This window comes from Pithys albifrons, chromosome 10 (assembly GCF_047495875.1).
Source record: "Pithys albifrons albifrons isolate INPA30051 chromosome 10, PitAlb_v1, whole genome shotgun sequence".
NCBI classification, from domain to species: Eukaryota; Metazoa; Chordata; class Aves; order Passeriformes; family Thamnophilidae; genus Pithys; species Pithys albifrons.
Window position 1 is genome coordinate 23,157,962 of NC_092467.1, and position 25,593 is coordinate 23,183,554.

Sequence of the window (25,593 nt, forward strand, 5' to 3'; positions counted from 1 at the left end):
GGTGCTGTAGTGCTAAATGTTACAGAGTTGACAATGCGTGCTAATCCAAATTATTTTACTTGTGGGATTTCTGTAGCAAACCCTCTGCACTCCAGTGGTGTGGAATTGATCAGGGTGGGAGCTGATTAGGACTAAGTGAGGAAATAGAATGAAGTGATGGAAACTTACTCTGGCAACATCCAGCATAAGACGTTTTGCCCTTAGCACATTGCAAAATTATTTCTAAAAGCCTATGACATCCTGCAGTAAGTTCTTTTGCCTGAGAACCTAAAGAGTTCCTCACCTAAAGGCTTCTATTGTCCTCTTTTATTCTGTACTTTGCTGCAGTGCTTTATACCTTCTTGGTTAGGTGATGTTGGATTTTGCACTGAGATCAGGGCTCAACCTCTGTCATGTGTGAAAAATGTACCATATCATCCCCAGGATAATAGCACTTACTCTTTGATTAGAGGTTTTTTTTTCCTGAGGATTTACAATTAGTCTGAAAAGTTGAGTTTAAATTAATTTATAGAAATGAGTCCTTGAAGAACAAGTTAGGAATCTGTATTCAACTTAATTTGTTCCTTGTAGTTTTTATAACAATAGTCCTGGCTTTTCAAATTCCCCCTGTTGTTAAAGCATACAAAATCTTATGGACAGACTGAATTTGAAGACTATTTTTTTTCCCTGTAGGATTAATGGTCACTTACAGCCATTATTCTTCATAACTGAAAGTTTCTCCTTTAGCAGACGCTGAAGAGTAATCTTCTGCAGTGAGTTTGAGAAGCAGCCTTCTGTCAGTGGCTTCAGTCTTCCGTTGTTCTCCATGGGACTGTGGCCACTGGCAAAGAAGGCCACAGCCCCCGTGCCCTTGCTCTGCATGGGATTTCCCCTCTGCCTCCTGACAGCATGGACTGCAAGTTTCTCTAAGGCAATGGGAAACTGGGCATTATGAAAAGCTTCCTCTTAATTCAAGGCAGTGTATTGCCTTGGTGCCACTGAGAATAGGAGGCAATAGCAGATGTTTTGGGAGAGGGTAAGCCTTTGAAGAGTTTCTTTGCTGTTAGTAAAACAGCGTTATGAAAATAACACCAGAAATGTATTATTAATCCTAAGTATTACTTCTGGAAAATGTCTTGTTATACCAGGTCTGCTCAGCTGGGAGGGCAGACAGCCAAAGAGCCAGAGGAAATAAAAGGTGGGTAGGGAATTTGAACAGGGAAAGGTGAGAAAGAGACTAAAGGGAAAGTGGGGAGCTATGAGTAAGGAATGTTTTGCTGATGTTCTGCCTGAAGGAAAGGAAAATGGGAGCTGTTGAATCTTTTCCAGGATGCAGGCAAACCAACAGTAAGCACACATTTGTGATCTGGGCATCACGTTGCTTCTGTGGGGCAGAGCTGAGTTTGTTTTGATTTCACTGCAGTGTTTCTATACCATGGTATGTTCAGCTTTCTTTTAAGTTTGACCTTTGACTACATTGTGTTCAAAGCGCTTGACTTTGGCATTAACATCTGCACTGTATTCTAGGTTCTTCTTCTCTCTCAGCCTTATCTGTGAATTTTAACTGATGAGTTTGGTACTGCTGTTGAATTGTTGGTGCAGTGCTTTTACGAAGGAAGGTGATGCATGGAAAAGAGTGGATGTTTCTCCCCACTCCGTGTTGAGGGATACATCTGTGTCCTCGCTCTGTTGGCATGGGTTTGGAAACAAAGGAACTGAAGAGCATTGATTGAGTGATGTCTCGTCTAGAAACAAAACAAAACTCCGTGATGAAAGGGAGTTTGTAGAGTTCTCAGTCTGCAGAAAGGACTGAGGGATGCCTTAGCTTAGTCATTCAAAGTCAGCCTCCTCCCCTCAGAAAAGGCTTCCAACCAGCAGCCTGACTCCATCTGCTAACTGGGATCTTGTAGACAATTTGCCAGTGGAATAAATTAAGAAAGAAGTAGAGGAAGGAAAATTACAAGTAGAGCTCTAGTACCCATTGATTCAAATATTCACACTTATCAAGTTTTAAATATTTAGTAGCCTGCTGAGCACTTTTTAGCACTGATTAATGAATAAGAATTTACTGTAGTTGTGGTGGAAAAGCGTGTGTGTGTTTTTACTTTTTTTAAAAAAATTATTTTCTCAGAATGAGAACTAAGTGCTTATTACAACTCCAAGGTGATTGATATTTCTGGAGGAAGATGGGGTTGTATGTATGTGTTCGAACGTGTTTATTCTCTATATTTGATCTGACCTGTAATGAAATGGCCAAGCATGCTGCCTGTTTACTCTGCGCAGAAGGCTCTTGGCTCTGTTCCCTCCCTGTCATTAATGCAAACCCAGACTTCATCGGCTGTGAACATGTGAAACATCTGTCTGTCCTCTTGTGATCAATGCTGTCCCTTCAGAGGTTCAGCTTTGGAAACAGTTCCATAAAATAATCAGTTATTTTTATTTGGATTTGATAAATTTAATTACTTGGGGCAATTAATTATTTATTTGTTTTATATTGATTGCACTCTAAGGCATCCTGACATCAATCTGATGGAGATCAGAACACCCTTATTAGTTAGGAAAGTTTATGTTTCCATGTCTGAACATCCCATGGATTAGTTAGCTGAGACGTGCTTGTGGCTTCTGTTAGCAATTTTTCATCAGCAAAGTTGTATGTTTTGCACTCTACAAGAGAGTGGGCAAGAGTAATTTCCATGGGGAGCCTGACAGAGGTGTGGAAGGGAAGTAGTACTCTCATTTCTGTGAATAAAAGTGATGAACAAATGATGCAGGCTGGATCGAATTCATGTTGTGGCATTGCCATCTATTTGTTGTATTATATGCCCTTTAATTAGGGCCAAGAGAGTGCTGGTGCATTTCGTAATCAAACTCCTGCCTGTAGAGAATGAAATAAGATGAAAATATTGGTGTGTTTATTTTTAAAGGGAACAGCAAAGGATACAAAATCTTGAATGAACTAGAGAAGGTGAATCCAGCACTTCTCTCCCTCCATTCTTGTTCTTAGCTAAGCTGAAAGGCACTTAATGTTAAATTGCTGAAAGAAAATGCATCTGTCACCTTTTTCATGGAGGTCATTGGAGTGGGAGAGCATCTGGATGAAAGCCTTAGTAGGTTGTCAGATATAAAGAGAACACTCTGGTTGCAGGAATGGGTTGTAGTTCTGCAAGGGACACTCTGTGGCTGCTTCTTTTGAATCACACAGTACCAAACAGTGTATATGCAGCATGAGGCCTCTGTCTGTCAGTCCTGGCTCAATTTGAGAAGCTTTTACTACCTTTGTGTGCCCATAATGACACATTCCTGAGTGCCATTCATTAGCTAATTTTATTGTATGTAATTTGTGCAGAGCTCCATGTGTATCAACTTTTTTCTTTCATTAGGGTAACCAATATAATGATCAGAATGTAATTAGTCACTGTCGTTATTTGTGTTTGTGTAAGTGTAAATTCAGTTAAATTATTTAACATTGAGACCAGATGCATGTTTTGCTACAGTTTTTTATGTCTGATCTGGAAGTTTACAAAATGTTCTTTTACTGTGGGAGAGTATTCTTGGAGTTCCACCTCCTGTGGCTGGTCTTAGAGTTTTCCCTGCAATCACAGTAGACTTCTGGGCTCTTGAATTGTTTGTCAGATGCAGCTCAGGGACTGCAGCTATTCTCGTTTTCTGCAGCCACCTCTACAGGTCTCAGCTTGGTCTCTGCCTGTAGTGAGAGACAGAGGTAGGACTGCAGGGGGAATCTGCAGATCTGCTTAAAGCAAAATTCTGTGGTGTCATTCTGGTAATGTGCTTTTAACATAAAATAGCACCTGGTAAAAATCTCTGGTGCAGTTATTTCTTTTGCATCATGAATTTTCCTATTTTTCCTTACACAAACACTTTCTGTAGTCCTTTTGCAATTTTTTTACAGGCTTGTGCTATTTTTAAAGCAAAAGGTATTTAAGGGCAGGGAATTGCAGGACTTGTAAGTGACAGATAATACTTTGCTTGCCAAAAGATGACCATCTTCTAAATGGCAGGCAGTCCTGGCAAGGTGTGCATTCTTCTTGTCTTCTCAGGTATCTTGTTTGTTGTCACAACCTGTGTGTCAAATTGGGGGAAAGCTGGTGCTTTCCAGGTTTTCAGCCATCATTATGAGGATTCCAAGTAACTCAAATTTTAGGCCACTTGTGCTGTGTCAAAGCAATCTGTACCCCTTCCTAGGGGAGAAAGGGTGGAATTGTATAAAAACCTTGAATACCTTCTTGCCCACCATGGTGAAAACCCTTTGTGCTGAGACAGTGATTCTCCAGGACCTTTGGTTCCTTTAGAAAGTCTCCTTAGAATCAGTGCTTTTTGATTTTAGAATCACCCTTTGAATCAGTGCTACAGATGAATAACGAGGCATTAATGTTTATAGGATCAGTGAGCTGCTACTTTGCCATATGCCTACGTGTGCTGTGCTTCTCTGGAATCTGTTGGACTCCCTCATCTTGACAAAGGTTTCACTGGATATATTCCTGTAAAACTGATTTAATTTATTAGGCTAATTCAAGTACAGAAATTATATTTTTGCACAATTGATTTGAGAATTTCTGAGGTATGTTTAACTTCAGTCCAAAATCTCCTGAAATAACCATTTACATAAGTTACAGAAAGGTATTTTTTAAGATTGGTTTATTTAGCATTAAGCCTCATTGATGGAGCAAGTTGATGGTCATGCACCACTCCAGAGTGATTAGTATATGTTTAATGTCTTACATAGCATAGGAGAGGGTATTACTCCTTACTTTTACCTTCCAAAATCTTAGTATGACAGATCAGCAGGCACAGACATAAGACATAAGGTCCATAGCTGCAAGCTGGGGCAGAGGGAAGCATATATGTTCTTTGATACTGAGAATACCTGTGCAATTTCACACTTTTCTAACTTTTGCATATATCCATTGCGTGTGCCCATCCACCTTCCGCTGTAGCACTTGAATTCCAAGCAGTGAAGCACTTCAGAGTTTCAGAAATGTGCACGTTTGTATCCAAAATTCAATTTCGCTGTTGGGTTTTTTTTAAATTCCAGAGTACTAAGACTAAAGTGCTTAAAATGGTTCTTTCCTTCCCTGAGTCTTAAAACTGTGGAGGAGTGGAGCCTCTCTGTTCCCACGAGCCATGTAGCCCAGGAAAATTTGACCTTCAGGTAGAAAATACAAAAAAACATTATTCATCTGAAACTTTAGCACTCCTTCCTGGAAAACCACTAAACAATTCAGTATTCTAAAGATATTTATGAAGAAAGTGCCTAATGAGAAAGTTTTTTGCAGCTGAAATCCACCAAGAAGGTGGTTTTCAATGTCAGTGAGTTGTATTATGATGCTGAAGAATTCTGGTACTGGTGCATAAAACTACAGGTTTACAGCTGTACAGACACAGATGTGTGGAGATTTTAGGATTAACATTCTTAGAACTGTCATATTGTTTAGGGTTCGGGAAGGGTGATTTAAAGAAAAAGCTTGTCTCAACACTGAATTAAAATAAAGGGCAGCATCAGGGAGGGGACATGAAATGTCCAAATCACACCATTGATCAGTTTTAAAAAAAATGTATTTTGGTGATACACTAAACAAAAGGTTTCAGCACAAAAGAGGATTTTTTGGGAGGAGGGCTGGGAAGTTGTGAGCACCAGAAAAGAAGCATTTATGAAGAAGGTGATGGATTGAGAGCAGGACATTTAAGGTGACCACACAGATGTAATCACTTGAAGGACCTGGCTAAACTACCTGTGAATCCTGCAGACCTCTTCCATTCCTGCAGCAGATCCCCATGACACTCTCTACCTGCCGGGTGGTGATGCTGTACGACATGCCAGGGGACTGCTAGCTGCAGTAGCTACCTCTGCTACTGCTAGACTTCATTACTCCACTAAAATAGATTCAAATACATTTACAACTATGCTCGAAAGTATTAGCATAAATCATGAAAACTGAATGGCACACAAAAATAAATGAACTGAGTCTGTTTGGGGAGGCTATATCTTCAGTTATTTCTTATTCTGTTTGTTCATTTAATGAATTTTGCCAATTAGCAATTAATTTGCAGTAGGTCTTCTAGTCATTAGTGTGAATTAGCAAGGTTTTGTTGGCGGAATGCCTTGAACATTAAATAAAAGTCCTGTATCATGCAAAACCTCAAGGGTACTCCGTGGTGAGACCCTCTATGGAAATTGAATTACTCAGGGCCCACTCCTGGTCTCTCAGTCCCTGCTGTGAGGGCTTGGTGGTTGCTGTGTTCTGGATCCATTTAAGCTGTGTGGCCCAACTCTTGAGCAATGTCCTCCTCCCTCAGAGGAGAGCACAGCAGGTCAGTACTGGTGTATTCCACTCCTCCCAGGCCAAGTGCGTGCTGGCAGAGGCTGTGTATCCCACGCTCCTCTCTGCATAGATAGGCTCTGGTACTGTGGTTTTGTAGTGTTGACTCACACAGTTTTCTGTAGCTCTTTATTTATTTTTCTCTTGGTACACACAGTTCATGTGTTTAATGCAGGTTGTTTATAGCAGGGACAAAAGATTACAGTCCTTAAATCAAAAGCTACATTTGTGTAATTATAAGCATAGTCTGGTATTGCAAAGAGGGCTGTAGGGAGAGGCTGTCAAAGGAGAAAAGCATCCAAAATATAGTAACCTCAAAAATCCCAGCTAATCAGTTTTCTGACTGGAGCAATCTGTTTCCCAGGTATTATTATTATATGGGGACTTCAAAGATAATAAATAACAATAATAGTCTATTATGAGGAAGGAAAGAAAAGGGCAAATGCCATTCACCTTGGAAGCTGTGGTTATTCACTGGAGTTCTCTGAGGAACATAATTTCCCTCAGCCCATACAGAGGACTCTATCCATGACAACACCAAGAACATCCCAGGAGCTGTGATGTAAGCAAGAAGGTTGCCCAGAGTGGCATTTCCATTAATGCAGAGATATGGCCCACAGAAACCACATGTCCCAGTGCACACATCTCAAGCCAGAGATTGGCTGGGACTTGTGGTCCTGGCAGATTGCCCCATTCTTTGAGAATGGGGGCAAGTGAGCACCTCTTTGAGCACTCTGGTGCTTCTTTGAACATTTGCTTAGAAGACTAAAACACAGAAGGGCTATCTGAAGTAAGCACAGGCTTATCAAAAGCTGTACAGGGCATGAAGGCTTCTCTTGCAACAAGGCAGCCCAGCTAACGGACCCTGGCTAACAGATTATCAGCAGCGTTTGAGTAATAGACTGCTCATTTAGTTTTAATACATTTTGCATAGAGAGCAATCAGCCTTCATCAGTCTTAGAGATGAATTGGCTTAGCCAGCTAAATTCTAAAGATATTAGTCTGACAGCAGCCACATAAATCATAACATTTTCTTAATGATGGTAAAATTAAAATATACTCTTGCTTTGAGAAACCAATGAAGCCTTCTCGTTTGCAGGCCAGATCCTCCTGCCTGAATTAAAAGGAAGCTTAATTGATGTGTTTTTAAACTAAACTTGCAGCCCCGCTCCTCCTGAGCATCTCTAGTGTTCCTTTCTTTGAAGTTAAGCTAATTTGTCCTACCTCTTCCTGCTCCATCCTCTAACCCTCAGAAGTGTCAGTGAAGGCATTGGCTCAGTATCCATTGACCAGAGTCCTGTGGGAGGTGAGCCAGACGTGCACAACATCACAGTTGAAGGCTTTGCCATGTTAATCGTTTGTATTTCCAGTAGTACCTTGAGCTAATGGAGGCCTCCCTGGAGAAAAGCTTGTGTTCTTCCTCTAACCAACAAATCAAGACCTCCTGTGTGTACACCTAGCCTAGCCAAGGATGAACTTTTCCTATTTCTTGTCCTTTTTTCCTGAAACTGGGTTGGTGTCCAGCACGTTTCTGCCAGCTGGTGTTTAACAGAATGGAATCCTGCCTTTGGCTAGAAGGACCATGCTGTTGGTGTTGGAGCAGGGGTGAAGACAGAGCCGTAGGGCTGTGATAGTCACACAAGTATTGTGTGTCCAGAGCTCTTCAGTGGTTCAGTGCTGGGCTCTATTGACTCTTCGTGTTCCCCAAGTTAAGGGTAGTACATTCTGACTAGGTCAGCCTATACATCACCCACGTGGGGCAGGGCTGGGTATGTCACCCATCTTAAATATTCTGTATGATTCCTCATGGGGCAGAACGGTTTTTGGGACCGAGGCCTGTTGCTTTTAGGAATGTCTTCCCAATCCTCCAAGCTAACCATTCAGTCTGCTGCTAAGCTGTGTGAAGTGATCTTTCCTTCCTTGCTGATAGCTGCAGTATGGCACCAGCCACATAAACAGAACCATCTCCTGTTCCAGTGCTCTGGGCTCCCTTATCTTAGGGCCCTACCCTATCCTGCTACTTTTCAGCAGAGTCTGTGCAGGCAGTCTGAGCAGCAAAGCTCCTGAGAAAACCTATGTTAGTGAGATTCTGCTCAAAACTCAGAATTCTGCTCAAAGTTACGACTCTGGACCAAAGACTTAACTGAAATCCAAATACCTATTACCTTTGGCAGCCTTTCTTCTGCTAAAATAATCATTTTGTTTAAAGATTCCATTTCTGAAGTATGAAATTCACTGCTGTGCAGAAACCCCAGCTCTAAGCCAAACAGCCTTGGGGTAAAAAATAAATAAAAGGGAGAGGCACCCTATAGTCCTTACCTGTGCTCTGTGCTTGAGGGCAGTTTTTTTGTTTTTCCCTAGTGCTTCTTTCAGGTCCTCTGGGTCAGGTTGATTTCTTAGATATCCTCCCCTGATAGTCCTGTTAGTTCTTTGCTGGAGTTTTGCTTATGATGGTAATATCTGTCAAAAGGACCAGGTGCTGCTCAGCATATACCATGAAAGGCCCATTCCCCTGGGCTTCTCTGTGGTGTCTGGACTCTGGTTTCTTGGCTGAAGGGGTGTGATGGAGAAGGCAGGATTTCCCAGCAGGTCCTACAGTGTGGCTGTAGGGCTGCTGATGGAACGTATTCAGCTGTAGCTAAGGTTAGTGCTTTCACCCTTTGGGTATATGTGTGCAGTGCTCCTGCTGTCAGAGGAATTAAGTTCCAGGTGGTGCCTCTTGTTGTTGTTTTTGTGTTGGGGCAGTGAACAGATGGGTCTAATCTGGGAAAATAATGTTGGGCAGTCTGTTTTGGGCACCTTTGTCACGGGCTACTAGTCAATAAGGGGTGTGCAGGATGCTCTTGCTGCCTCACTGTTCAGTGGCCTACTGGGCAGCTTGTGTTGGTGATGGGCATCCCCAGGTCTAGGGTGTGACCCACCTTCCCAGGGTTGGATACGGAGGGTCAGCCTATGCCTGTGTGCAGTGGTGTTTGACAGTGGTGTTGAGGAACATTTCTTTCCTGAGGTGTCTGCTAGTGTAGCCGAATGCTTTCATTTTTTCTTGGAGATATCCACAGGGCTTGCAAACCTGTTCTCCATGCCATATTGTGCCAGCTGCATTTGTGCTGCTGGTAATCTAATAAATGCTTGGTCTGAGCAGCTAGCACTCCTGCTAGAGCCCAAATGAATGCAGAGGAAGGACCCTGCTAAGTGTATGCATTCTTCCTCTCCTGGCCAGCTCCGACTCTCTTTCATAGCTCACATCTGATGCTTCCTCTCTCACCTAGCCCCTTAGCTCCGATGTAAATGTGTGTGCACACTTCCGTTAGTCAAGTAACTGTGCTCTCTCTGTCTTTCCCCTTTGTTACAAAGCCTGCTCTGTAAATGAATCCCACAGGTCTGGGGCTCAGCAGGTAAAAGGAGAAGTGAGTCTGTTAGCGCATGAGTCTAATCAGGCCGGCTAAAGCGAATAAAGTAGGGCAACATTGCACATTAGCTGCTGTGTAAATGAGCCCTTTGATGGGCTGGGCACCGCAGGAGAGGGTTTGAAGCCAAGAAGAACTTTTGTTGTTAATTCAGTGACACATGGAAACTGTAAAACAGCGTGTCTTGCACACACACGAGAGAAAATAAAAGCCGTCACGACCGGGCTTTTCAATACCTGCCCTCAGACCTAGTCTGAAAACTTTCAGCCCCTGTCTCCCTCTCTTACCACTTGATTTTCCTCTCTCTCCCTTTCTTTTTTTGTTCCCCCTGCACTATAAAAAGAAAAGCTCTCTTGCCTTTTGAACTAGACGGCTGTGAGTGAGGGCTATCTCTGAGCTGTGTGGCTCTGTTACCTTTGTGTTCCAGATGAAACTGCCAAGCTCGGTGGGACAGAAGAAGATTAAAGCCCTGGAGCAGATGCTGATGGAACTTGGAGTAGGTGAGTAAAGGGGGCACGCGAGAGAGAAAGAGACACACAGAGGTAGCCTTTGTTCTCGAGATGGGCTATTTTTTCCCCTAGTAATACAGCCAGTTTCTTGAATAACAGTATGTGAATGGTTTTTAAAATATTTTATGTGTTAAAAAAAAAAAGAGAGAGAGGGTAAAAGCCAGAACAAGATGCACAGGTTTTTTTTTCCTCCCAGCAGAAAAATCTTTTAAAAGAGCCTTTGTTTCTCTCTTGTTTGGGCCTTTTTAACCATCAAGAGAGGGAGCACAGTATTAGGAAGGCCAATCTCAGCCTTGCCAGCAGAGGTACTTCTAAGTGTGTTAGTGACCACGGCACATGCATTGTTCAGGGCTGCCCTGTCTTGCTTTTAAGCTTCGTTTCCTCTTAATTTACTGCTCACGGTGGAAAGTCCAAAATGCATCTGGGACTGTTCATCCCCCCTTTATAGGCTGCATGCTGTGTGAAAATCTGGAGCATCTCTGCTGAAAGATGAGTAAACACACAGCCCTCACTCTTGAACTCGAGTGTCTTAGCAGCAGAAAGAAGGGTTCACTTAACGTGTACAATACCTGCTCATAGCTAAAGGGTAAGAAGTGCAGCCCATGGCCAGCAGCTGCTCTCCATGCAGTGGGTTCAGTCTGCAGGTATTACAGGTCCTAGCATGCAGTGCCTCTTCATTAGACACCTGATGATTCCCTCCTGTGCCATGGCAGGTGGATTTTTAAAAGTAGGAAAAGAGGGGGGGGAAAAATGAAGAAAAACAAAAGCCTTATTAGTGATTTACAAGAGATTACTGAGCCTGCTCCCAGCACTGACTTCTGTTAAGTCTTGTTAGTTTTTTGGGTCAACTGGTTTATAGCTCTGTATGTTGTTTTGGAGACTGTGCAGTTCTGAAGGCCTGCTGTGGCTGGTGGAAGTGGCTCAGCCAGGATAGTTTCCCTTTTCTGCTGTAAAACTAAGGGAGTTACTGTTTGTGCTTGCTAGGGAAGCCTTGGAGGGAAGGATGTGAGTGTTTCTGAGAGCTCACCTTCCATGAGGATAAGGAGGGGTTCCTGACTTCCCACTCCTGTCTTACATAACACACATATCTTGTGGGCTTCCTAGTGCTCCAGCGCTGCTGTGCCTTGGAGTGCAGAACCACACGTGGGCTTTGTGAGGGTGAACACAGTGCTAGCAGGAGGGGTTCATGTGGACCGCCCTGCAGACAGGGACCACTGCCACATGTCATGGCAAACATGGCAGAACTTCATCCTTTTCTGCTCCAGAACTTGCAGCAATTCCTGGCTTTGTGTGTGTGCATGGTGGGGTGCAGCAGAATGTGAGGTGTGGGGTGGTGATCTGCCAATCCCTGCTACAGAAAGGTCTGTAACACAGCAGCAGAGCAGTTCTCTGCCTCAGTCCTACCCTGGGAGGAATAACAAGAGAGGCAAGGGAGCTCAGCCTGTCCACCCCTTGTTGGTGACGCTGTAGGGAACAGCAGGAGCTCTTCTATCCTCTGCGGCAGTGTGGATACAGTATCTCTTTAAGGCAGAGTTCCTTTCCTGTGACCTGATGGATAGCAGAGGTCAGTCATCTGGTCTTACCTCTCTCTTCCATCATCCTTCACTTCCCAAATCCTGGACTTTGTAGGTTCATCCTTAGTCCTTGGCCAGAACCAAAGAACAACTTGAAAATTCAGGTCTGCAACCCTTAGAGATACCAGTTGCTAGAGATGCATATGATGAGAGTGAAGCTCCGGGTGTATATTTGTGGGAGTGAAAAGGCAGCCAGGACCTTTCTAGGAGTTTTCCATTGTAGGGTTGTAGGTCTGAGTGTTTAACAGAACCCTTTTTTCTCCCTAGATCTCAACCCTATGCCCACAGAGGAGATCGTGCAGATGTTCAATGAGCTGCGGAGCGACCTGGTGCTGCTCTACGAGCTGAAGCAAGCCTTTGCCAACTGCGAATATGAGCTGCAGATGTTACGGCACCGCTATGAGGCCCTGGCCAAAGCTGGGAGCATTGGTCCCCTCAGTGTGGAAGGTGCCCATCCAGATGGCCAGACAGGGCTTGGCATCGAGGAGGGCAAGGGAGATACCAAGGACCAGATCATTGATGTAGTAGGAGCACCACTGACCCCCAACTCGGTGAGAAGGAAGGTCGGGGGGGCAGAACAGGGAGCACTCAGGTCTCCAACGCAGATGCCCTGACAAGCGCTGGGGATGCTGCCCTGCTCTCCCTCCAGGCATGCGCGTCCAAGGGAGCAGAACACGCCTGTTCCCCCCCAAGTCCCAGTGCTGCTCTCTGGGCTTGTCTCCTGTGCTGGACAGTGTTCTTGGTGCTACAGGTGGGGTCGGCAGGGCTTTCTACATCCTGCATGCAGGCAGATGGCTTGACGTGGGTGCCACCGTGGACCAAAGCAGCGAGGCTTTGGGTGATGAGAGCTTGCTCTAGGGCAGCAACAGTACAGCTGCAGGCCTGAGACATTTTCTGTCTAGACACATACCCATAAGGGTTGCTCAGCAGAGGGAAGCAAGTGGGGAAAGCAGTCTTGAGGTGATGAGCCATGACCTGCCCAAGACCCTGGAGTCAAGCGGTAGCCTTGTCTGGAGCAGGAGGCTTGGGAAGGAGAGAGGTGTTTGAAGAGCAAAGGGGTGTTGTTATACCCTACTTCCAGTGCCAAGAAAGAAAAGCCAGACCTAGGGCTTCTTTCAGTGTGAGCCCTGTGGCAATGTCCTGTGCATGTACCTCTGCAGGATGTGAACTACTGGCCTCTGCTCCCTGTCTCCAGGAGGCCAGGCTGCCCAGCCCCTCACCACTGCCTCAGGGCCAAGGGTATGCCTGGAGATCAGCTGAGGCTGCCTTCCCCTCTGTGCAGTCCCCTGGCACAGCTGAGCTGAACTGCCTGATGAAAGCTGCCCATCTCCACACAGTGGCATCCCCCGACGCCTCAGACACACTGCCCCTGGTAGCGGCACAGACCCTTACTTTCTAAAATGTGTAATGTATTGCAGGATATTGAGAACACCTTATCTGTCAACGGCAGAGGCGACACCTTAACCTGGACTTGAGTAATGTCCTATTTGATTGTGACAATATGGAGTCGTAAGGAAGAGTTCCACTGAGACAGGTTCATGTTTGTAAAGGAGTCTTCTGAATTATTTTTTTTCTCACTACTGCATTCATTCTGGAATCTTATCCCTCCCTCCCTGTGGTCTGGAGTGTCCTGGTTTGCAAACTTTTCGGGCTGATTTACAGCACACTTGCTCTCCCCTGGGACTTGGCTTGTTGGGAAGGTGGAAGAGCTGGTGGTGGTGGTGGCTATGGCTGCAGGATGAGGGAGCTCATGCATGTGTTTCTAACCACATTGTTCCCCAGTGCCATCTCCTAGAATCAGAAACAAAGGGGTGGGCCCAGGCAGCACAGAGAGGGTTAAACTGACCTGGTCTCTGACATATTTGAAAGAAATATAATCAAGTTAATTCACTGCAAGGCAAATTCAGTACCTAAAGGGCCCCCATGTTAAATACAGCACTGACCTTTACCGGCTGATTACACAAAGACGACACAATTAGATTAGTCCAAGACAAAAGGTCAAGCACATTCACACTGTGACCATTTTTTGCTACCTTTTGAAGGGGGGGGTGAAAATTACATCCCAGCTGGAGGGATATTTTGGAAAGGAGGAGAATGGGGCTTGCTGTACCATGTTGTGCTTGGCTCAGATATCTTTGGAGAGTCAGGCAGGGCCTGGCACTGTCCTTGCCCAGAATGTTCCCTGCAGTTGTTGGACAATGTGGTGGTGGGAGAGATCAACAGCCTACAGCCCCCAGCCAGGTTTTTCAAGGATAGGCTGAGCTGAGTGGGGGTCATGTCCCCGTGATGCTCCCTGCCATGCCCAGAGCCGGCAGGAGCTGCTTCGGTGCCCCTTGTGCAGCATCATGGCTGAAAATTGGCCACTGGAAGGTCAGTGGGCTGACTCAGGGCTGGGACAGGGTTGTGGCTGGGGCAGTTGCTGGCTGTTTGACAGGTGGGGTGCGTGCACTTGTCCCCACCCTGCACAGCGACTGCCCCCAGGTGCCCCAGGATCTGAGGCAGTGTGGCCAGCACGGGAGGCAGCAGGGCTGGGACACAGCACTGACAAAGCAGCCAGTCCCCGCGAGCACAGAGCTTTGCCCCCTCCCTGGGGGCCCTGCTGCAGGGCAGCAGTGTGGCTGGTGGGAACAAGCAGCCCTGGAGGGCAAGTACAGTGGTACTTTGTGGTGGCCGTTCCCTCCTTTGCCTCCTGCAGCCATGAGCACTTGCAGGTGACACCTGCCCTTCCCCTCACAGAGTCAGCTGAAGTCAGCTGAAGCCACGCCTGCCTTGAGCTCCCAAATTCAAGCCTGTGTTTTGCCACTGAGCTCCTTTGAAGGAACATTTAGTCTCCCTGTTTCGAATTCCTCTGAGTTGGAGAATCCCTCTGTGCTGTCTAGCACTGCCTATCCATGGCACTCTACATGTTGGATTAAGCATGGATTAGTTCAGCCTCCAAAACAGCTGCTCCCTTGAAGCCAGGTTTGTTTCCCTGGAGAGAAGTATCTTGCTCCAGATGTTGGAGGGAGTGAGTGGCAAAGCTAGGAATAAAACTGGGAGTCCTAACTGCTGAGCTCTGCCCAGCATACCTGGACCCATTTCCAGGAATTGGAATAGATGGACAAAGGCACATGGGGTTTTTTTGAGATACTGTTGTCACCAGCTGTCTGCCACCACCCCTCTTGGCCAGCAGTGGGGATGGGGGACATGTCAGCAGGGTGTGTTAGCCTAGGTTAGGAGAGGTGTCTGCCTGTCTCAGCAGTGAGAGCCCACGGGGGAATGGGAAGCCCAGCACTATCTTGCCCCACTGTGTCCACCACTTCTCTCCTACCCTTGCTGCCTGTCCACCCTCTCCCAGGGGCTGTGGTGCCCACTGCTGACCATTAAAGCAGAGCTGGGATCCCCCCAGTGCTGTTTGAGGCTGACCCCGGTAGGGACTTTACTCGGGGCCTTCGGGAGGTGAAAGGTGAGCCGAACTCGGAACAAATTAGTTCCAAGCAGAAGTTCAGCCAGTTACTCCAGATTGGATCCTTTGATTTCCGCAACTCAGACTCCACTCAGTGATCTGTAATGAGTGACTCTCAGAAATCCTCACATTGCAGCACTTTGTTCCTGAGCTCACAAGTCAGCCCATTAATGGGTAAAGGAAAGGACCTTGAGTCTAAGAAGTCTCGGGTTCAGAGTCAGAATTATTTGACTTTTAAGCTTCCTTTATCTGAACTCCTGCTGACTTCTTGTTTTCTGAGCCTGTTTGAAAGCTAGAAGTTACATTGTTAAGATCAAACATTCTCTCTTTCCAGATGGAGTTACAATATCTGTCTTTTATATATATATATTTTAATATATATAGTGTATATATACCAGGGTGTATATATATTCCTCTCTTTTTTTTAATCGTTCTTTCCATTAAAAGAAACTAGACTTGTAAGCTCTTGTAAATTATAATGTAAAACATTTTTTTTAACCAGACAGTTCCCAATTTTGCCCAAGGCAACTGGAATAGCTGTGCCACGGAAGGCAATAGGAAGGTGATTAATATGAATTTGTGACATATTTGAAAGATGGGTCTTTTGCCATATAAAGATTATCAAACACATGTGCTCTTCCCCATTAATTCCGCAGCCCTCCCAGAAAAGCCACAAAGCCCAGCTCCTTTGTTTCCAGGACGGGGTTTTGTTTTTTTAAATGTACCTTTTGGTCCCCTTGATTACCCTGTATTTGATTTTTATAGGGCATCTGCTCACTCTGCTGTGTGGGTTCTCTGGCCCTTTTATTTCCCTGTTAATCGGATCCCACGAAGGCAGCGGTGCCAGGGCCTCTGACGAAATCTGTGTGTGTGTTGTATTTAACTTTTAGCCGTGCAAATTCCATGCTCTGTTTGCCGTCTGCCCGGCGGGAACTGGGGGCCACTTCCCGCTGGGGGAGGCAGCAGGGCCTCCCACGATGTGCGCTGCCGCCGGGAGCAAATGCGTGCGGGACCGGCAGGGCTGGAGGAGCAGGGATCGGCAGGCCTGGCTCATCTTGGAGAGGGGATCAGTGCGTGACCATCCCTGTGCATTTGCTGGCTGGGCCAGTGGCTCTGCAGGCCTTTGGGGACAGGGGATGACTGCAGGGCTGGGCATGGCAGGGCCTTGGCCACAGTCACCGTGCTGGTGCAGCGCTGGCCTCTGCTGCTGCCTGTGTGCGTTGTGCAGAGCAGGCTCCGTCTTACACTGTGCCATGGGGACCCCTGGGCTCTGGCACCTTGTGCCCCCACAGGACCTGGCACATGGGGTACCTGGTGCTTCTGCCACACGTGGGGCACCCTGCACGCAGAGCCCAGCTTTGGGTGCTGACCCTGCCGTGGTTGTGCCCAGAGAGCTGTGCAGTACCTGGCACAGTCTCACTGCACTGTGGTGATGTCCCAGGGTACCATGACCAGGATATCATCCAGTTTACTGCAAATGGCCCCAGCTTTCCTGCAGCCGGGTTCAACCCTGGAACCTCTGTGAGGGGGAGGCTCCCAGGAGGTCACCAGCCACACTCAAGAATATCAAAGCATGCTGCCTGGAAAAGAGGTGAGTTTTTTTGAGGAGCTGTGGTTCTCTGTCAGCCTCCTGCTCTGCTCCTGGGCCATGTCACAGCAGGTCTGGATGGCAGAGGAACATTTTCAGGCTCTGCTCTGTCCCATGCTGAGCATCCCTGGCACAGCTGGCTGTAGCACAGAGCTGTTCTGCCCCTTTCTCAGGGCCCAGCTCCTTAGGGTTTGTTGCATCCCAGCTTGCTTGGTCAGGGCACCTGGGGCCACTGAGTTGTTGCAGAGCTCAGCCCCTTTCTGTTGACCATCCCAAAGCCCTGTCCATGTCAGGGAAGTGACACGCCTCTGAGGGTGCCATCCTAGCCTCTTGTCACTGCTGGATTAGCTCTGTCCCTGTCATGCAAAGACCTGGCTCTGCCTTCAGCTGGGCAGTGTGGTCCATTGGACACTGCCTGGAGTGCTGCTAGAGCCCTGGGGTTGGCTCTGGGACAGGTTTGCCACGACCTGGGCACTCCCATCTGCTCACCCTGTTTTTGTTTCCTGTCTCCCTCTTGGAGCAAAGAAACTGAAGGGATTTGACCTCCAGCTCCTCCTCTGTCAAGGAGGTGAAGAAGCCATGAGTTCCCTGCACCAAGATGAGGAGGAGGAGGTGTGGAGCCACGTGCAGGGGCAGTGCTGGCTGTCCCAGAGCCCCCAGGGACAGCTGACTGCCTGCAGCCATGGGGCAGGATGGGGGGCTTGCTGGGGCAAACACTGTAGTGCTCCAGAGAATAGTGGGAGCCCTACCCTGCCCAGTGCTGTGGCCCCAACCCCATCTGACCTCCAGAGTGCTGTGACCTCCAGGCACCTGCAGCAGGTCCTGGAGGGTGGCTTTAGGGCTGCACAGGGCTCTGCCCAAGGCCACCCATGGCTGCCCTGTGGCCACTAGTGCAGGCTGTAGTTTGCTCTGGGGGACTTTTTAACATGCTCTGTAAATACAGAGCTCATCACTTGTACTATAACAGAATCATCCTTAGCCCTGGTGAGCATGCATGGAGCTGTCTCACCTTCACCTCAGGCAGGCCACTGCTGACCTCACTGGAAGTCCTGCCTGCTGGTGGCTGTCCCTGAGCCCATCTACCTCAGTCACCAGGTGACAGCTGGAGATACTGCAGCAGCCCCTGCTGCCTTTTGGGCTGCCAGGTGCTGCTCCAGGCTGCTTCTGTGCTGCCCATACTGGGCTGGGGAGCTCCCTCCATCATCCTTGTGTCCAGCCCTTGAGTAGCTGCTCACTTCCCACAGGTCTTGCATGCCCAACACAACAGCTGCCTTGCCTGGGTGAGGGAATGCCCCTGCTGGAAACACTAGTTTTCCTCAGCACTTACTATCAGGACAATTCCTCCTGCTGCCCTGCCCAAGGCTTCAGTCTGTGGTGAGAGGGGCCCCTGGTCCCTCTGTGCTTCATGTTTTTGCAGGGCCTTGGAGGGGCTGAGGCATTTCCATGGGAGCCTCGGTTTGTGCGCTGCCCACTGTGGGCACAGGCAGCCCTGGCTGTGTGCCCTGCTCTGGCCTGCTGCCCACCCTGTGTCCCCTCCACCTGCCTTTCAAGTGTAACTGGCCATCGATCCCCCGTGACAATGTTCTCTGAGTCACATTCTCGCCTGGAGGGGTAAGGGCAAAGGCCAAGTTCTTAGTTTTCATAAAAAACTAATTAGACAACTCCATTGAAAATGGGTCAATAAAGCTGGTCAGGGTCTGCAGAGGGAGCTGGTAAAACCCCTGTGACCTTTGCATGGAGCAAGTGGGCTGGACTGCCCTGACCCTCTGGAAGTGGCCAACTTGGTGCAGGCTGGATACCTGTGTCCCTGTCAACCAGGGGCACCCTGGTGCTGGGTAGGTCTATTGGGCACATGGGAATGGTGGCAGTTCTTCCACAGCTGGGTATGGCTCCTGCACTCCATGGTGCTGTACTCGTGCTGGCTCTGCTGGCCAGGGCAGAGCAGATGCCCCAGTGCCCAGAACAGAGCTGTGCTGGCTCCAGCCCGTGATTGAGACGCTCCAGGTGCAGTAGCAGCTGTGGGTACAGTTTGCCAGGTTGCGGGGTGGCAGGACGATGCCAGTGGGATGTGGTAGTGGCTGTCATGCTATACTGCCACAGCACCCATAGGTATGGCCCAGCTGTGACAGGCTGGTGGCAAGCTCAGGGCAGAGTGGCTGTGAGGCATAAGCAAAACTGAGGTTGTGGTGGAGCCACTGCCCACCCACAGTGCTCATGCTGGAGAGCAGCAGGGAACCTCAACTGCCCTTTCGCAGTCAAAAACCTTGCCTTTTTGGGGGGCATGGATGTGCCAAACCCCAGGGAGCACCCTGCTCCCACATACCCAAGCAGTACACCCCTACCTCTGTCCCCTATACAAACTCAGACATGCATGGGCACAGCCTGGGCTCCTTTACCCCCAAACTTTATTCATGTGGCACATTTACAGCAAGGATTGGAATAACTAGACAATGAAAATGCTGGGGTTGCATTTATCGGTTGGTTTAACTGGAACACCACACACCATGCAGTCATGTACCGCCAAGTTCAGTGCCTGTATTGCCCTTCTGGCTGCTGTCACCGGCTTCACTCCAGGCCATGCATGCACAGGCCTGGGACTGCAGCCTCCCTGCAGGTCAGCACCCAGATGAGGGCTCCATTCAGCAGGGCCCTGGGGCTGGGTGACTCAGGGGATGTACACCCTCAGCCTGCCCCGTGGCTGCCCCCCAACTGCCCTGGCTGGTTGGGAGCCCACTCAGCCAGAGGGCATGTGCTCGGCAACTCTCAGGCAACAAGCCAGCTGCTGCTGAGCACCCGCAGGGACCTGTGAGGGGCACAGCACGTGGGCACTTCGGGGTCTGAGCCTCAGCTCAGGAACTGAGGGAGGTCAGAGGGGACCGTGCTCAAGAGCCTGGGGCAATTTGCAGCTCCCCTGCTCAAGTACCTGTGGGCTGGGGGCCAGCACGCGCTGGCACGTCCACCGCCGGCAATGGACGTGGTGCTGTGGCAGGTCTGTCCCCAGTGGAACTGGAATTGACCGGTGGGGACGGGGTACGGCTGGGCATCCCACCCAGCCCTGCAAGAGGCACGAGCAGACGGAACGGGGCCTGGACGGGGCTCCATGCGGACACTATCACCTCCCTCCTGCTGCCCGCCTGCCCGCTGGGCCCCTGCCCCACTGAAGGGAGCCCTCTGGGGTCCTGCAGCCCACGGCGGGGCTGCCAGGGGCTCTGCAGCGGAGAATACAGGCACTTCACCTTGAACATAAAGAGACGGATCGCGTTTGTCACATACAGGAGTCAGAGAGGGGTTAGTGTTGACTCAAAAAGGGGAAAAGGCGCTCAGGGGAGAGGCGGGGGGGCTGGCGGAGAGGGCGAGGGGCCATCTCGACACGCTGAGCCTCCGTGAGCACTGCCCGAGTGCAGGCAGACACCGGCCTTGCTGCAGCAGCCATTGAGGCCTGAAAACATAAAACCAGAGAAGAGAAAGAAGAAGGAAAGGTGGGTATGGCCCATGCCGGGGTGGAGATGGGGGTACTCTGGCTACAGGGCAGGAAAGGGAGGACGGGGTGGGATATGGAGGGAGGGACGGAAATCAGGAGCCAAAGTAAAAGAACAAACTACAAGTCTAAAATGTGGTGCAAGCGCCCTACGCGGCTGTCCGCTAGCATGGCATAATGTCCGGAGCAGCCCAGAGAGGGAGTCACATCAGGTCTACACAGATTTGCCTTCCCATATATACAACCTCTACTGGAGTTAACAGCTGAAATTGAGATTTTTTTTGTGTCGGTTCCTCTGGCCTCGGTTGCCTTTTTTTTTAATGCTGGAGCCCGTCCTCCCTGCCTCGCCGGCGCCGGGCGCATGCAGCCCTTGCCTGGCTTGCCTTGGGGATCAAAAGGGTTTGGAGGTCTGCTTGAAGATGAAGCCTCTATGGGCCAGTGTCTTCATGATGTTGGCGATGTTCTTACAGTCGTCTGCAGAGAGAGCAGAGAGATAGTAGGTTACAGACACAATCCAAGCAGGAGTTTTTGGATCAACCTCTGAATGCCACACTGAGGCTGTGTCCCCACCAGTCCAGGCACTCTGTTCCAAGGACCTTAGGATGAGGGTCATCCCTGTCCCCACCAGAGCCAACCCTTGGTGCTGCCCTGTGCCCACCAACCACAGGATGACAAGTGCCAGGTTGCTGGGACAGCAAACCACAGCCACTCCCAGTGTCAGGCCATGGCAGAGCAGCAAGCTGGGAAGGGGGAAAGGCTCTGGCTGGTGTTATTTACCTGGGACTAAACTCAGGCACCGTTTGCTAAAATAGAAGCTGGGCTTAAATTGATTCCTAGTGTCTATATTTCATGTTGAAAATTGGCTTGTAAATCCATGTTTTGATCTATGAGGGCCGTCTCCTTAAGAAAAAGCAAGAGTAAATGTGTAATTTCTCCCTTGACAGCACACGGCGCAGAGGCGATCCTTCTTCCCGCTCCCCTCCGTTTCGGGACAGCTCCACTCGTTCCGATTACCACTCTTTCTTCCTCGCCCCACGCCTTGATGTCTCCATTTCATTACCGCCCGCCCATTTATCAAGCTGTTACCGTAAGGGTGACTTTGCCCACTTGCGTGTGGCAGCGGGGCCCGGCTGACACAGGGAGAGGGTGCCCCAGGAGGGGGGCGCACAAGCAAGGCCCCCTCTCCCCGCCACTGCTCGATGGATGTTGTGGTGGAGGAAAGGCTGCATCATTACTGATGTGTAAATGATAAAGAAGCCTCCACATCCATCTCCCAACTGTAAATCCAGGGAGTGCTTTATAATCAAGCTACAGCAATAATAATGTGAAATTAGGTCTCTCTATCAACGGGAGGAGGCCTTTTAATCACGGCTTAAAGGGTGCAAACGCTGTTTATCATAATTGAACTGTATCCGGGCTAATTGTGGCCATATTTCACTGTCTAGGAGACAGCAGGCTGCCTGCTGACAGAGCCGCGTGCCGGATTGAGGGCCCTCTGCAGCTGGGCGGTGCTGCCCTTCTTCCAGGCGCCTGCCTGCAGCGATGGGGCTGCCCGGCCTCCTGGACACTCCCTGACAGGCCAGCAGTGCCGCTGAGTCTCACTGGGCCCAGTGACCCACTGGCAAAGCCATCACCTGTCCCTCAGCACTGCTTGGAGGTACAGGGAGGGGCCTTTCGCCGTTTGCAGCTCCCCAGGAGGCTGCCATGAGCTGCAAGGGACTGTCCTGCCTGATGGTTGGCAGTGGAAGAGCTAATGTCCCCATCAGAGCCGTGTACCTCCTCCAACCCCTCTGATGGCAACCCCTCTCATGGCACCCCTTCCCCTTGCTGGTGTGCTGGGCAGGGGATGGAACCTGGGCATGAGGACAGCCCAACACAGGAGGTGTGTCCTCAGACCACTGGCTGGCACGGGGACAGAGATGAGCCTGTCTTTCTGTGCCTTTGTTTTCTGCACTGCCCAAGGTGGCACCTATGGCTGCATAAGGGCCTTGGAGGTGTCAGGTGTCCTGCCCAGCCAAGCCACAGCGCCAGCTCCCACTGCTGCCACTTGTTCCCACGCAAGGGAGCTCCTCACTATCCTTAGGACCCCCTGCTCCATCTACTCACTTCCCAGACATCTGAGCTCCTGGGAAAGCTCTCAGCCCTTGGAGTCAGCTGCCAGTGAGACCTGACAGGGGAATGGTGGCTCAAAAGCTGGGGAAACCGAGTCAGGGAGAGTGCAACGGAATGTGGTCAAAGTCCCCCCACTCAGCTGGCCCTTGCTTGGTACCCCCCAAAAAGTAACAGCAAAGCAAATCCTGGCCTCTGAGCTGTGGCAAGTGGGTGGCAGGTGAGCAGTTTAGATGTGAAAGCACAGTCCAAGACATCCCACTGCCCACCTCCCTGCCTGCAGCATTACCCCAAGCTGGAGTCGGCTGCCACAGCTTGACTATTGCTCCATATTGCTGAAGGGGGAACTGCTCAGAGACCTGGCAAGCCTTCAGACTGGCAGCAAGACCCCATGACACCTCCTGGGACTCCCGATCCTTAGGGAGTCCCTCTGAGACTGCTGGCTGCTTCTTGAATCCCATCAGCTGTGTCCCCAAAGCTGTACCATGCTCTGCTGCTGGGTGCCAGGGCTGGGAGCCACCCTGCAATGCAGGTGGGACCCTGTTAGGTCAGTGCCAGCCACACGCCCATGCTGGCAACACCATCTCCACTGTCCCAGATGATGCCATGGGCCCTGGCAGCAGGTGCACCAAGCTCATTGTAAGTCATTTAGTAAGACCTATTCCAAATCAGCGCTAAGGTAAACACTCTTATTATAATTATCCATGTAAAAAAAATCAACAACAGCAGAACAACTTTCTAATATGCAATTACAGCCATCTATTGATTTTACAATGTAATCCGCTCCGATTGATTTAATAACACAATTATAGGCTGGCTCTCGGGATATTAGAGTGGGAGATTTTCATAAACTCCAAAGCAAAAAACTAAGCGGCTTTTAAAACAACACAGTCAGATGGCTGTTTGGGGAATTATTAGCAATATGAAATCCTCTAAATCTGGCCGTCATTACCTTGTGAAAGGAATTTCTATTACAAAAATGGCAATTGACAGCCTAAGAGAGCGCAAACAGGATTGCTCTGCTGCTTTTCAGTGCTTAATCCATCGCAAAGGTGACCACTGGGTGGGGGATGAGTGTGGTCTGAGTCAGGCAGGAGGGCACAGGCAGCCTGCCCAGCCTGTGGCTCCCACCCAGCCCAGCTCTCCCCAAGGGGCAGGTGGCTCTTGCGGTGCTGCTCCAGCACCCAGGCTGGCACCCACTGGCCCCATCCCAACTGTGTTACCCTGCCTGGGGCAACAGGCTGGCAGGGTGTAGAGCCCCCTTCTGATCCCCATTCCAGCACACCTGGTGTGCCCCAGTCCCAGACACCTCCAAGGGCCACAGGGGTGCCCAGCTATGTCCCAGGCCGGAGCAGGGGGATGGAGTGAAGGTGGTCCCACACTGCCGGCCGGTGCAGCTCTGTGGGTGCTGCACAGGCTCACGCGCGCACGCGCGCCCCTGTTCCCCTCCCACTCACTGCCTCAATGTATTCCTGACTTTATGGGCACATTTTTCTTGTCAAGCTGACAGGGTTGCTAAGTGGATTTCTCCCTGATATGCGGACGGATTATCACATTACTCCAATGTCCTACACAAACATATTACTTTATATTCAATAGTCCTAATGAATATAAACTGCTTTTTCTTTTTTTTGGGTGGGGGGTAATCTATAGATTTTTAATGAGGGCACTATTAACTCTCTCCTCTTTAAAACAGACTTAGGTGCAGCCTCTGAGTAGAAAATCAATGGTGTTATTGTAGGAATATTGTATATTGATATTGTAATAATAAGATGCAATTGATTTAGGGGTGTTGTGTGGTATGTGTGAAAGGGGTCAGCCTGGGGTTATCCTGACTCCTGTAAATGGAGTGATGGCTCTGCCCTGCCTCCCTGCTGCTCACCTTGCTGTGCTTCTTCCAAGCATCATCCCATGTCCCAGGACGGCTGGGCCTGAGTTTGCCTTGAGGTGCCGGGTCCTGGCTGCCTCTGGGACCCTCCTTTAGCCCAGCTGCCAGTGCACTGTGGGGTAGTATGACACCCCAGCTTCCCCTTGCCCTGACTGGCTTAGCCCACCAGGTTTTAACCCTCTGCAACATTGCACTGCTTTGAAATCCATGTCCCAGCCCTCTCCACTTCTTGTCAAGCTCTTGCTGCAGTGACAGCCAAGTGGCATGTCCATGGGGCAGCAGGACGCTCTCTTAGTTTGGGCTAAAGTTTGCTGCCACTCAGCATCATTGGCTGCCCTTGTCCTTGGAGGGGGCAGACATTCCCATAAAATTCCTCTGCTGTGCTGCTGGGCTGCCTGCCTGGCGAGTGTGCTCCCTCCAGCCATTTAACAGCAGCACTGGTGTGACTCCAGGATGAGCTCAAGAATTTCACCAGCAAGAGTCTGTGCTTCGGGACTGACCTGCCAGGAGCAGTGATGCTCACTCCAGGAAAGCATCATCTCCACACCCATCCCAGGCACTTGGGAGAAGAGTAGGGGCTGCCACACCATGCACAATGCCCTGCTGGCATTTCTCCCACCTCTCCCACCTCCTCATGGGACAAAACCACCCTGACATCTCCACTATGGAGGCTCAGAGGGTCAAGTGTTGCTGCAACCACTGTGTGCTGGGCCGAGACACTCATGGTGCCTGAAGTGAGCTTTCCCATCCCGGGAGCTGCCCCAGCAGGCTGCGGGTGGTTGGGGGACTGCAGTGCCCCCCCAGATACGCTCATTTGGAGGCAGCCCTGCCGCACCTGTGCTGTGGCCGGGAAGACAGATCACCCCCGGCCTGAGCTGAACAGGTCCATATTTAAACTGTCCCCATGCTTTATGGGCTGTACAAGAACTGATGCTCAGGCGTCGAGGGGCCATTTGTCAATGTTCTAATGGCAGATTACTGTTAATGAATAATATCACTGCTGCCTTTGTATAATAGATCCCTGCAAAGCGGAAACAGGGCTGCCAGGCCACCACCACCCTTCACCTCCCTGCTGCTGACCCCAGGTGACAGCAGGTGGCCTTGTGACTAGTGGGAGCCTTAGAGACTACCACAGCCCAGCACTGCTGGCAGTGTCCCCAGCCATCGCGAAGGGGAGTGCTAGGTGCTGTGTTCCACAGTGGGCTGCGCTGCTCCCCATTAATGAGAATGCTCCCAGGAGGGGACAGCTGTCAGGGGCAAGAAGTGACAGTGTTTTCC

At 49.5% G+C, this 25,593-nt stretch overlaps 2 protein-coding genes across 11 annotated transcripts in view; one reads left to right on the plus strand and one right to left on the minus strand.

Annotated features, from left to right (window-relative positions):
- Positions 1-13,409, plus strand: part of DMAP1 (DNA methyltransferase 1 associated protein 1) — a 29,065-nt gene extending 15,656 nt beyond the window's left edge. For 2 of the 3 annotated variants that reach the window (XM_071565219.1, XM_071565221.1), the window contains 2 exons: positions 10,152-10,224; positions 12,075-13,409. In XM_071565219.1, coding sequence (XP_071421320.1) covers positions 10,152-10,224; positions 12,075-12,421 — 420 coding nt within the window. In that variant the 3' untranslated portion in view covers positions 12,422-13,409. The remainder of the gene's footprint in view (positions 1-10,151; positions 10,225-12,074) is intronic. The other variant, XM_071565222.1, reaches the window with a different exon arrangement.
- A 5,813-nt stretch (positions 13,410-19,222) lies between these two features.
- The window catches only part of ERI3 (ERI1 exoribonuclease family member 3), a 130,434-nt gene continuing 124,063 nt past the window's right edge, over positions 19,223-25,593 (minus strand). For all 8 annotated transcript variants that reach the window (XM_071565109.1, XM_071565116.1, XM_071565111.1 and 5 more), the window contains one exon: positions 19,223-20,792. In XM_071565109.1, the coding sequence (XP_071421210.1) occupies positions 20,710-20,792 (83 nt within the window). In that variant the 3' untranslated portion in view covers positions 19,223-20,709. The remainder of the gene's footprint in view (positions 20,793-25,593) is intronic.